At 27.4% G+C, this 14,496-nt stretch overlaps 1 protein-coding gene across 1 annotated transcript in view; it reads right to left on the bottom strand.

Annotated features, from left to right (window-relative positions):
* LOC108566823 (proto-oncogene tyrosine-protein kinase receptor Ret) overlaps nt 1-14,496 on the bottom strand; it is a 62,027-nt gene that overhangs the window by 22,451 nt on the left and 25,080 nt on the right. The window contains exon 4 of the mRNA XM_017926890.1: nt 10,057-10,358. Coding sequence (XP_017782379.1) covers nt 10,057-10,358 — 302 coding nt within the window. The remainder of the gene's footprint in view (nt 1-10,056; nt 10,359-14,496) is intronic.

Here is a 14,496-nt window from a genome sequence, read left to right as displayed (position 1 = left end):
TATAATATTAAGTTTTAATGAAATAATTAATAAACGTTAATATTATATAAAAAAATTATTAAAGTAGTTTTTTTTTCTATTGTCGTTTTAAGTAGATGAAGATTTGTAAAAGAAGTCTAAAACTTTCTTGAGAATAATAATAATGAAAAAAAAAGTATATAGAATTAAAAGAGCGTAAAAAAGTCCATTTAAAAAGTTTGAAACCAGAAAGTAAATCACTTTGTGTAACAAGTTTGTCCTCACCGACTTCCATTAAGAACTCTTCGCCGAACAGCATCAAATCTCCTAATAATCAATTCGTATCGTAGCTCATATTCTTATGACATACAATGAGAAATTCTGAAAACTGAAATTCATGTATTAAGGAGTAAAATTAAATTTGCATTTAATATTTCATGCTTAACTAAAGTATATGCAAATTTAGGTGCAAAAGTACAAGAAACTATTTTTTTTGCTAATTAGAACAAATTGCAAATTAGTAAATCTTGAAACCTCGTATTTTTATGCATATGTAAATTAAAGTTAGAAATACTAATTACATAACCGATGCACTTTGCCACTAGCACCCCCCCCTCGATGTATGGCATAAAACCCATACCGGGTGTAACTAACATCAAAGTAAGGCCACTTAATAAAAAGACGTGTGATCTACCTAAAGACCTTCAGGACAATAGAATTCACAGGCCAATAACAATACATGACCATAGTTAACACCTAAACTCTCCAAAGAATGCAGAAAATCGCGCAGAGTTGCTGCAGCGCTTGAGAAGACGATTTACAGACAACTTTAATGTTGAATTACGCGTCTGCTTTTCGGAACATCATGTTTATGTTCTAATGTTCGATGTGGATGATTGGGAGCGGGAGCCTCCTACGGATGTGAATCAGGGGACGGCTGGGTCTTTCATCATGAAGGGTGGATAGTTCGTGCCCCGGGCGAATTTTATCATTCTTCAGCCAAATTCAGAATATGTTATTATTTGTTCATTTTCAGAAGATTTACTTTTATCTGACTTACTTTTTTTTCAGAATTCAATTTTTGTATATGATTTATTCTGACAATTTATGTTTTTTTCTTGGCAGAAAAATTTAGGTCGATAGCCCTTGGTTGCATTGTAACTAATAAAGATTATTATTACTAATTACAATTTGATTAAATACAGATTTTTCACTGTAAAATTACAATTTTTTTGCACAAGTGATTAAAATATTATTACAAAATCTATTATTTGTCAAATGTAAACAAATTAGAAAATCATTAAATTCAGCATAAATTATTATAATTATACATTTTGTTTTATTATACAGGGCTTTAGTTTATTATTATTTTTTATTATTATTTTCAAATTTTATTCATCGAACCTTGTTACACCAACATGCAAAATTACACGAACTAGAAACGGACCAAAGTGGTAGAATTTTACTTTTCCAATGGTCGTTCAATTTTACTGACATTATTTCAACACCAGAGATGCACCTAGCCAAACCGCAATTAATCGTTTAATTGTACGGTTCCGACAACAAGGTTCAGTGTCAAACTTGCCACGAGGAAGACCGAGAATAGTGTAGAACAAGGTGAACATTGATTGTGTACGGGACAGTGTTGAAGAACATCCGAAACATCGACACGACATTTACACATGCATCCATACAAGGTCCAATTGGCCCAACAACTTTTACCAGTTGACTATCATCAACTACTAATTTGGGCAATACGCTTTCTGGTGTTGTCCGCAGAAAATAACGAGTTTCTTAATCATTTAATTATGATGAAGCTGAGTGATATAAGCAAATATGCAATTTTAGGGTACTTCAAACCCCCCGAGTTGTTCACCAGCGCCAATTGCACTCGCTCAAGTGTACAGTATGGTGTGGAGTAACATCACAAAAGGGTCAAAGGGCCCTACTACTTTGTGAATGAAGTTAGTAATGCTGTGACAGTGAATGTTGGTGTAACAAAGTTCTTATAATTTTATGTATGTGCTATGCTTATGCGGCTCAATAAATAAGTTGTAACAAAGTTCGATGAATAAAATCTAAAAATAACAATAAAAAATAATAATAAACTAAAGAGTTATTCAATTTTTACACATAAAAGTGACTTTTGGCTCACCTTGTATGAATAATGTGAGTTAGTTTCTAGTCAAATTATGACTTGCTAATTATTTCCTATTTAGTTTCGTCTTGAATATTATTGATGTATACAAAAAATCTAGGGCAAAGGTAAATCTTTTAAAAGTAACTTATGGACATTTTAAGTTTTGAAACACATTATAAAGCGAATTTTCTTATTGAGCAAAGACATGCGACTGTATGCAGCATAAATTGGAAAAGTTTTGAATAAAAAATATAAAAAGAAAACACTAATTAAAGAAAAAGTTGTGAACGCTGCATTTAAAAAATATATTCCTTTAAAAATTAAAATAAAGAAAAACCCCCATTTTCATAAGATAATTAAATCGCAGAGAAATAAGATTATATTAAATAATTTTTAATTGAATGTAACTATTAATTATTATTTACAAAATGAAATAACGTAATTTTCTAAGACAATTGTTAAAACAAATATGTAATTAATATAATTTTATAAAATACTAAAAATCGAAAATATTATATTAAAATTTATAATAAATTGTATTATTTATAACTTTATCATTGATTTTTTTTTAATATTTTTTTTTATATTAATTAATCGCAAACATAACATTACTTTATAGATAAATAAAGTTATGTAATTTTGGTATAATACATCAAATTTTTGCCAGAAACAAATATATTTATATAAAAGAAGTCGTGTGGATATTACAGGAAAATTTCTTTGAAAAATATTTAACTATTGGAACTTGTTATGAAAATTGTGTTTTTGTAGTTGTTAAGATTAGATTTATGAAATTGAATTAACGCTTCAAAAAATATTGTTTTGTGCATTTGTTGCCAGTATGTTCATTTCACTACGTTGCGCAAAACATGAACGGTTCACGTTTGGTGCAGTTGGTTTTAATAAAACCGATATCGTTTGCGATGCAAATGCCTGCCGTTATCATCATAAAATCCGCTCATTTTAATAATAAAATTTGCGCATTTCGGCTCTATAATATATACGCACGGACAACGTTTGCATAAATATGCATCATTTGCCGTTGCACATTCACGCAATCCGCAAGGTGAATCCGCAATTAAAATCCAAAAATAGGTCTCATCAAAACGAACTTTTTTTCCTCTAACGTGTAACATCAATTAAAATTAAGCAAATTTTATACATCCAACAAAAATAATATTATATAACTTTATTTAGGGCGACTAATGGCCGAATGGTTAAGTCGGCCTACCCAAGACGGCGCCGGTTCGAATCCTAGTTAAGCCAGGCCCTTTGTGAGCCCTCTCGGTGCTTGAAGTAATAGGGCCATCGTTCATCAAAGATGGACAGTGAAATGAATGAGGTTTAGCATATGGACCTTCAGCCAAATCGATGGACAATGACAGTGTTAAGGATAGCAGCAGATTCACAGTGAAAGGAAATATTGGAATCGCTGAGCATCAATATACTACTGCAGTTAACCTACAAGACGACAGTAACTATCCACCGGGATATATAACTTTATTTTTCTATACAATTTTACAAATTCTAAAAAATATTTACAAAAAATTTATTCACATTTTTAATTAATTTGAAGAAAGTTATTTCTATTTATAAGATTAGATAATATTATTTGATTGTAACCAACTACGATTTTTACACATATTTTAATTCATTCCACAGATTATTTTGAATATTGGATGTAGGAAAAAATTATATAAATTATTAAATAACCAACAAAAAACTACGTTTTTTTGTATAATTTTGAATATTCCTAAAATCAATAAGAATGTTTTCTTCAATACTTCAATACTTTGATTATTTGGAAGAAATTAAAGATTTAGAAATGTTGAATAGTTATTTTCATTTATAATAAACTAAGACAACATTGTATATTTTTTGTGTAACTAACAAAAGTTTGAATATAACATTTTTACTACGATTTTTATATAATTTTAAAATGTCTATAAGTAATTAAAAAAAATTTAGTTGAAATCTTCGGTTATTTTGAAGAAACTAAAGATTTTGTTTATTTATTAACATATTTGAAAAGTTGTTTCAATTTATAATAAGATTGGACAACATTAAATAAATTATTATGTAACCAACAAAAGTTTGATTATTACATTGATTGTGTAACTTACTACGATTTTTATAAAATTTAAAAAATTCCAACAAAATGTCAAGGAAATTTTAGATTATTTTCAAGAAAGTGCAGATTTGGTTTATTTGTTAACATTTGCAAATATTTATATTTTTTTTAAATAAGATAATTTGAAAATATATAAATTATTATGTAACCATCAACATTTGATTGTTACATTTACTGCAGTAAATTATAATTTTTATATAATTTCAAAGTTTTAATTAAGGAAACTGTAGTTAAATTCATTGATTATTTTGAAAAAAGTGAAGATTTAGTTTATTTATTAACATTTTCAAATATTTATTTTTATTTATAATAAGATAAGAAAACATTATATAAATGATTATGCAACTAATAAAAGTTTTATCATTATATTGTTTGTAGCCAACTATATTTCTTACAAAATTTTAGAAATTCAAAAAATCATTAAAGAAATGTTCGTTTATTTCATTGTTTTTTTTAAGATAGTGAAGTTTATTCAAATTTTGAGAAGTTATTTTTGTTTATAATTAAATGAGACAACATTTTACAAATTATTATGTAAACAACAAAAGTTAACTTATTACATATATAATCAATGTACAATTTTTGTATAATTTCAAAAAAATCCAAGAAAATATTAGTTCAATTCTTTGATTATTTTGAAGAAAGTGAACATTTTGTTAATTTATTGACATTTTTGTATAGTAATTTTCATTTATAAATTAAATCAATAAACTTTCGATTATTAGATTGATTGTAGAGATATATGATTTTTATTGAATTTTACAAAACAATTAAGAAAATTTTAGTTTATTTCTTTGATTAAATCAACAAAATTTTGATTATTACTTGTTTTTTCTTCTTGTTCCTGCTTCTTCTCTCTTGGAAGAGCCTCTAAAATTTAGCTACTTTGATTGTAAATAACTATGATTGTTAGAGCGCAACAGTGCTTGTGTATAAATGGTGACAACAATGTACACCACGAAGTTGTTGAAGAAGTTTAGCTTGGAGGAGTTAAGCATGGAAAAGATTCATTATTGTTAGTTAAGCATTATTATTATTAGTCGTTTAAGTAGTTTAAGTAACATTATTTGTTTAGTAGTTGAATAGAATGTTAGTTAATAATTCTTGAGACCACAGAAACGATTTCTTCCAATGACCCGCGCAACTAGATCCTTCGTTCAAAACATTGAAAGAGCATTATTGTTATTAGTTCGGTAGTTTAAGTAATATTCTTCATTAATTAGTTGTATAGAGTGTTAGTTAAGAATTGTATTAAGTATAGAAGTGTAAGATGTAGTTAATAAACGCCATCTTTAAACCACAAAACGATTTCTTTCTTCACCCGCGCAACTTGGTCCTTCGTCAAAAACAATGATTTTTATAGAATTTTAAAAAATCATTAAGAAAATTTTAGTTTATTTCCTTGATTATTTTGAAGAAAGTGAAGATTTTGTAAGTTGTTACATTCACTGACGATTTCTATTAAAAATACAACAATCATTTAGGAAACTTTTTCATTTCTTTGATTATTTTGAATAAAGTCAAGATTTGGTTCATTTAATAACATTTCCGAATATGTTTAAGACGACATTATATAAATCATTATGTTATTAACAAAAGTTTCATTGTAATTAACTTCGATTTTTATAAAAGTTTAAAAATTCCAAAAATCATTAGAGAAATTTTAGTTCAATTTTTAGATTATTTCGAGCAAAGTAAAGATTTGGTTTAAATATGTCAACTACGATTTTTATATAATTTTTATTGAAAAATAATATTCAAATAAATGAACTGAAACAAAGTAAATATTTGATTTATTTAAATTAAAATTTTCAACTAGAGAAATAATAAATTGTAATTTGTAAACAATTTAATAAATAAATATATTTATTGACAAAATATTTGGTTTTTAGAAAGAAATAACAAACATAAATTCCATTCAGTATTTCAATATTTTAAAAGACTACACTTGACGTAAACCATCGTCTTGTTTTCTCCGTACGCTTCGAATACGCCGTACTTGTCTTTCCCAGTTATTTATTGTAAAATTGATGGAGGTTTTATGCCCAATAAAATTGTTTTCATCCCGAAATTTCATGAAATATGGACACAATTTCCACCCGTAGCACATGGTTGAATTATTGTAATCCTGCATCCATTTCCCTTCGATTTATCAGGAATTTCGCATCATAGGAGCAACAAAAAAAAACAACGATTCCAAACAACTATTTACTGGAATTACTCCACCCTGAAATTCTCGAAATACCATTAGTTAATTAAAGCAGATATAATTGAAATTTAACTTTGTAAACTATTTAAACCAATGAAGTTTCAACAATTGCTAAAACAAATCACATTGTGTAAGTTAAAAGTCTAAAATTAAATGCATGAAATAACAATAATTTGCATGTGAATTAAGTCGTTAGAATATTAAAAGTTTCACGAAAAGCGGAAACTATTTTTGAATAGCGGCGTGTGAGAAATACTGAAGGGAATTTTCTCAATGCCAAAACGTAATTTCAATTCATATTAACGTTTTTTTTCCTCTCTTTCTCTTTGGTGACACGCAATTTTTATGTGTCGACCTTAATAATATTAATGTAACGTGGTAATATGTAAAATGAAACAGCCCACGCATTTTCGCGTTTATTTTCAAGAATTCCTTCGCTGCACAAAGTGTGGAATTAAATACAAAGTTTCCGTTAATTGGAAATAAAAAATTCTTGATTTAACGCGGTGCTAAAACTGGAATTTATAGCGACAACTGTTACAATTTAGTGTAAGATTGATGGATGTTTTTCGTAATTGGGATGTTTCTTGATTGCAGTCCTGCATATGGAGGGAACCAATTAAGATGATTGATCGGACGAAGCGGATGTTCGGGGCTTTGCCTGCATGTTGATCTTGGCAATGGGAATGCGGGATGCGGTATAATCATCTAATTCAATCAACTCCGGTCTGAAAACGTTTGCATAAATGGGAGCGACGAGACGCTACAAATGATCCACACGCGATAACTAGTATTTCATATTTTTACGCAGAAATCGACAGTCTGATGTAAAAAGATTGAAAGGGATTAAATGATTGAGTCAGATTTAGAAGAATTTGTGATGGGAATTACATAGTATTAAGAAATAAACCCGGCGCATTCACTAATTCACATTGTATTCCTATTAATTAGTAAAAAGCAGAGTCAAACCGGAACCGAACCGAAATTAAACGGAATTTTTCACTGAACCGTAACTGTAACCGGAACGAAAAAATAAAAAACAAAACCGGAACGAAATTTTAATTACGGTTAATTTCGGTTCAATTTAATTTTTGTTATATTAATTCATTGTTATATAGTCATATCAAAAAATAATAATTTTTGGATATTGTGTTGGTCGGTCTATAGTGAATAGAGTATATAAACAAATAATGTATAAGAGACATCTTTGAAGTCTTTTTGAATACTCCGATTTCTTTTTTCAAATAAACAAATACATAATAAACAAAACCATCCAGGAGAATTCCTTGGGAACGCTTAATTATCAATATATAAATAATGCTTCAATCATCACCAATCAAGCACCGACCAAAAAGAGAAAATTTGAAGAAAAAAGGACAAGCACAAGTCTTGCGCAACTAACATTAGAACAAACTCAAATTAAAGTGATTAAAAAGGATATTACTATAAACATGACTGCAGAAACATTACAAAGTACATGTGTTGAACTAGTCACTAATTAAGGTTTGTTTCTTTTTTCAATTTTATAATTAAAAATAATAGTTGATAAAATTAAATCAAAATTTGATATTGGATTCGATTATAAATTTTAACTAACCAATTTAAATTGCTTTTCTTTGTCGATTTTAAATTTTTATTTCAACCGGAACTGAACCGAAATTTTTAGAGGAACCGAAATCGAATCTGGAACGATAAACATTTACGTGGAACGTAACCGTAAACCGGAACGAAATTAATTTCGGTTCGACTCTCTGCGAAAGATTTATTCACTTTGAAGGGAAACCTATTAATTATTTTACTTACATATTTATTTTGTTAATATATATTCTAACGGTTTTCAAAATTAATTGACAATACATTGACAATTAACATAATTGACAAATACAGAAAATTTTCGTCTCTCTTTTTAAAACAATTAATTTCAATTTAAGCCAATCTATGGCAGGAAATTATTATTAGTAACAAGAAATTAATGAACTTTATTACTATTATTTTAATATTGTTTCAAGATCATATTCTTATATATTTATGTTTTTGATTGAAATAACTTAAACGAGGATATCTCAAATATTTTACTACAAATCTGTAATTATTTCAATATATTTTAGACTAAACACATGTATAAAATGATTTATTAAAATACTTACTGTAGTTTCAAATTAATAATATGAAATACTATTTTTTGATTATTATATAAGTCACAAACACATTTACAGTTTAATCATGTCAACATTGCTTGGGCTTAATTTGAAAATCTTCTATTTATTTTGTAATATAAAGTAAAAAATAAACTTCTGAGCGTTTTTCGTTAGATGGATTTAATGAGCCATATCTCACGATATATTGCATCTATTGCGACTTAAAGGCGACATAACGCTTTAAAAAAAATCTTGATAGTTTTGTGTTTAGTGAATCCAGTTGTGAGATAGAGCGTTCCAAAATGGATACATTCTTCAAAAGTGTGTTGTTTATGGACCCAGTACAGTATCGAATGCAATTGCAAAGCTTTGGTTTCAACGATTCATTTCTGCTAATATGGACGTCGAAGATGAGATACGCTTTGGTAAGTCAATCGGTGAAAATGTTGATAAAATCATGGACAGGCATGTTAGCACTTATTATATCGCCCAGAACCTGAAGATTAGCCAGAAAACCGTTTGAAACCATTTGAATAAGACTGGTCTCAAGAAGAAGCTCGATGTATGGGACAAAACCCTCTGAACTTTTTACTTCACCCTATTATATATTATAAATGTATATTTAAAGTTTCAATACATTTTTTTTTCTTCAAATTTTCATTTCTTCAGGTTTTTTTTTAATAAAAATATGTTTATGCGAATTAAATCATTTAAAACTTGTTTTCATGAAAAACTACTATTAGTTTGATTCAATCTCAAGATGAACCTCAACTTTGCCTTCGCAAATAAAATATTTTATAATTTACAAAACATAATTATTTCTAAGACTGAGCGTGATTATAAAAGTTTTCGTTTTTCTACTATAATAATCACATTTTTTTTTGAAATATTGCAATAATTATGTAAAAGTTAATTGAAATTTTACCTGAAAGATTTAGCAGTATCTTGAATTTATTATTCACGTTATTAGCGTAATAATAACTTATTTTTTTATAACAAAATTAATATGAAGTATTGAAATAATGAATTGACAATAAATTAACATAGACGTTTTGCAAAATAATTTAAAAAATTTAAAAAACACTCCTTCACTTAAAAAAATATATAATTTAATTTCGATTTGGAAAAAAAATGTATTTTTATTTCATCAAATTGAAATGTATTGATTTTTGTTAAAAGTTAATTAACAATTTACGTAAATGATTGAGCACTATTTCGAGTATTAATTTCTATCCCTCAATTAAATTGGAATTTGCAACACATGAAACACAAAAAAAGTATATAAAATTAAAACATTATTTTACTAAACCTAGACACGTCGGTTTGCGCAAACACAGTGGGGAAACACGGATTCGTGTTATATTTTCTCTGAAAAAATCCCCAGTTATTTATACAAATACGCTGAGGAACGTAAAAAGAATTTCTTTTGTGTGTAAAAATGTAAATTTTATATAAATCTCTGAAATAAAAAAAGTTTTACCTTTTTCACGAAATCTCCGTTTAAGGTGACGTTAATCTCGTCGATGTGGCGTTCTTGAAGTTCCGGAAGGTTGTCGTCTTCGTCGAGGACATGGACGGTGATGTTTTTGAGGATTTCCCGTTTGGTGCCGTTCGGATCTTCGATGGTGCATTTCGTGGAGATGCGAATGAACTCTCCAATTTGCTTGTTTTCTTGCGAAAATTGTCTGGCCGACTGGACGTCCCTCTCTAATGGTTTTCGGGTACGAAGCATCCACGATTTATTCTGATCCGTGGGCGGAATCACCTCCACTCTGTTTTCACCTAAAGAAAAAAGAGAAGAAACAAGGCTATTAACGTGAATATTTTACAAAAGAGAATCGGAGAGGAAAGTCCAAAGACAAAGCATCTATTTATAGATTTCTTGACCCAAAATCTTAATGCAAATTCAAGAATATATAATCATTTAACATATAGTCTGTTTATTTTCATGAAAATTAACGTTTTGAGGACGATCGGCGGATATATCCGCCATATTATTTACACAGGAGATTTTGCTTATGCTAATTGCTTTTATGGTCACTGTGGTAGCGCAGTAATCGAATCTTAGTTAAGAGCGTTGACGTTAGTTATCTAGAGGCGTCAGAGTTGAAATTGTGACCTTGAAATATCCCTTTAAGTACGCTAATTCCAAACTTTCTTCGAAAATTATTCTCTTTACAGAGTTTGTGAAATATTTTATATTGGGATTATCAAACTTTTTCAAATCCATTCAAATAAAATAATCGTTACAGAATATGTCCTTAATTACCATTTCAAATGGGTTAGGATTAAGATGTTGGTGATTAGGGTGTAGGTCAATTGATTCGGATCACCGCTAACGATTACCAAGTCAGTCATCGAAACAATGAGACGAGCAATTTGTTGAGGTCAGCTAACGGCGCATCCACTTTAAGGGTAAACATATTATCCGGAGAATTCGCAATTGGTCAACCACGTAAAAGTGTCCCTTCGCATCCAAACCCTTAGTTAAATAGAGTACTTCGAGAACTCTGTTACGTCGAGGCCATCGCACAGAAACCCCCACAGAACACTTCAAGTATTACAACCAACTTTCATCCCATTACTATCAGTATTAACAACCTTTTCCGACTTTACTCTCGTTTATTTTTTAAATTTTTTTTTGTTTCTTTGTTAAAACTATTAAGAAACGTTATTTGCACTAATTTTTCGTTGTAACTTATTGAAAAAATGTTAATACAAGAAAAAGTAAATAAAATGAGATAAATTAGTCTGATAAAAGCTTTTTTGTATGAAAATCAAGTAAATTATGATAATTTTCAAATACTCTTTCAAATTACGAGCAAATTAATTTACATTTAATTGAAAAACGTATTATTTATAAAATGATTCAATATATGTTGCATACAAGTAAAATATAGTCAAATACTGAAACGTTTCAAAACGGATTATTGTAGAATTTCAAGTATCTGAGAAATATTTCAATTTTTATGTATTTTGTGATTTTTTTTACTGAATAAAGAAGGATATTTGATAACATTCATGAAATATGTCATCTCTCAACTATTTTTCATTAATTTATTTTTTACAAAAGAAAATATAATTAACATAATTGTCAAATTTAAGTTAATTTTTATATTGTTAAGTTTTCACTGAATTATTTATAATTAAATAATAGTTATTGTATATTAAAAAACAAGTTTTTTGTATAAATATCTAAAATTTTATATATAACTTAAATATAATAATTTATTGCATATATGTACAAACTTTCGGTTATTAACAGCAGTATTTTAGCTGTAACTTATATATATTATATGGAAATGGTCAAATCTTCAAAAGTTCCGTATCGAATTCACAGAAAAGTATCATTTTTCAAGTGTCTCTAGAGACTAAAGAAAATATTTCATATTTTTTTAGGTCTTTTATCATGGCGATATTTCATAAAGTAGAAGAAGGAAATTTGATTAAATTTTGAACATTTATATTCCTCAAATTATTGTATTTTTGAGTTGTCACTAAATTATTTATAATTAAACCCTTTGTATGTTATTATACAATAAATTTATGTAAAAGTAATAAATAATAAAAGATCAAAATATTCATGTTATTTATTTGTATTCAAGTCAAATATATTGTGTAGAAATGTATAAGTTTCGTATTGAAATTCTTGGAGAATTCTCACTTATCAAGTGTCTCTGGGGGCTTTATAGAATAGTTCAATAGTTTTATGTGCTTTATTAAAGTAATTTTTCATCGAATAACACATGGAAATTTTATTAGAATCAATGTCTTGTCAGTTTTTCAAAACATTTTTTTTTAAATTTTATTTAATTTTTATCTAATATTTATTTATATAAATAGATTCACTCTAAACATTAAATAAACCTATATATTTTGTAATTTCTAGTAAAAAAAATGAAGAAACAATATTTTCGTGATTTTTGATAATTATTTCTGTTAATTAATTAATCGAAATCTGCAAAAGGTATAATTAATATTAAACATGGAAATTAAAGAGTAGTTAGTGTAATATTTGTAACTTCGGCTGTTGTGTAATAATTTATAATAATAATTGAGTAAATAAATAAGATAACTTGAAAAATAAGTATTTTCGTATTTTATTGAATTACTCGAAATTCACAAAAGCTAGAACTGACGTTGAACATTTAAATTAAACCTAAATATATATGGAATAATGTGTATTTAATGTAATATTTGTAAGTATAGCTGTTTTGTAATAATTTGCAACAATAATTGAGTAACAAAATAAGAAAACTTGAGAATCTAGTGTCTTCATATTGTATTGAATTATTTCAAATCTACAATTAAATCTGAATATACATAGAAAAATGTGTGTTTACTGCAATATTTGTAACTTCAGCTGTTTGGTATCTTCATATTTTATTGAATTATTCGAAATCTATGAAAACTAACCTTGAACATGGAAAATATTGCCGATATAATGAATTAATGTAATATTTTAATATTTGTATAATAAATTTAGAAAACTTGGAAAGGTAGTATGTTCATATTTTATTGACTTATTCTAAATCTACAAAAGCTAGAACTGATGTTGAATTTGGAAATTAAAGCTGAATATATGTCTTCTCTAGAAGTAGTCTCAGTAAAACCTTTAAAGATGAACATAATTTTAAAGAATCTTAATTTGATGAGCATAGTCTCAGATGAATCTTAAATCGACCAAGTAACAAATAAAGTGATGTAAAACCAAACGAATTTCATTAAATTCCCAACAACTGAGACTCCCCAACGACAACACCATACAATATTCCACTGTATTCATTCCTGGGACATAACATATATACGGAATAATGAGTACTTGCTATAATATTCGAAACGTCATCTGTTTTGTAGTAATTTACAATGATAATTGAGTAATAAAATAAGAAAACTCGAGAAAGCACTCTCTTCACATTGTAATGAACTTCTCCAAATCTATAAAACTGATGTTGAAAATGGAAATTGAATCTGATGATATAAGAAGTAATAGGTGATTTGTATAACATTTGTAACTTCAGTGATTTGGTTGAAATTTGTAGTCAAATATGAAGAAATATTAAGAATCGAATATTTTGACTGTATGTTTAACATGAAGATTAGTATTTAATATTAAAAGTGATAAATATGTTCATTTTCCACGAAAAAGAAATCAAATTGAGAAGTAAATTAAAATGTATGCTTATTCTAAATAATATTTAATGAAACAATTTTTTTTTATTTAAAGACTTTTGATTTTATTTACTGAAGACCATATAATGCAATTTTTCACAAACTTTGAGTAATTATTTTTTTTTAACATTTTTTTATGTGGCTGAAAACATAAAATTTTGCAGAAATTACTAAAAATCGTAAAGCGTTTCAATTACATTTTTGTTATTTGAATTGGTATAATTGCTTGATCCAATTACGGTTCGTGATTACGCGGCAGATCGAGTAAAGACAAACACGGATGTAATTCGTATCTGGAAAAGCTTTATAATGCCAATCAATTCGGAAATCCCATCTACGCTCAGGGGAAATGCGGATCGCACCGTGACCAATTAACACTTCAGTGGTTACAAAAACAAAACCACTTGACAAAAAAAAACTAGTTCCAAAAGCGTTAAATAAACAGTTCATAGATTTGAAATAATTTAAGATTTCAGCACGAATTAATTGAAATGAATTGTATTTTTGTTAAGTTTTTGAAATAGGAACGTATTTGTAAAAGCATTAATTAACAAATCCATGAAATTTGTAGTTGTAAAAGGAATAAATTGAAATCCATTTTCTTCAAGTTTTCAATTCAATTTCTGGAGAATGAATGTATTTCAACAACAATAGTAATTGTTATTTTTATTGTATAAAGGAATAAGTTGTGTTTTTTTTTTTACAAAAATCTATTTTTCAATATGTCAATCCTGACAATCAAAATCAG

The sequence above is a fragment of the Nicrophorus vespilloides genome, unplaced genomic scaffold (assembly GCF_001412225.1).
Source record: "Nicrophorus vespilloides isolate i.1.1-1 unplaced genomic scaffold, Nicve_v1.0, whole genome shotgun sequence".
NCBI lineage: Eukaryota > Metazoa > Arthropoda > Insecta > Coleoptera > Silphidae > Nicrophorus > Nicrophorus vespilloides.
The sequence above is the reverse complement of the archived record's forward strand: the minus strand, read 5'-3'. Positions and strand labels throughout refer to the sequence as shown.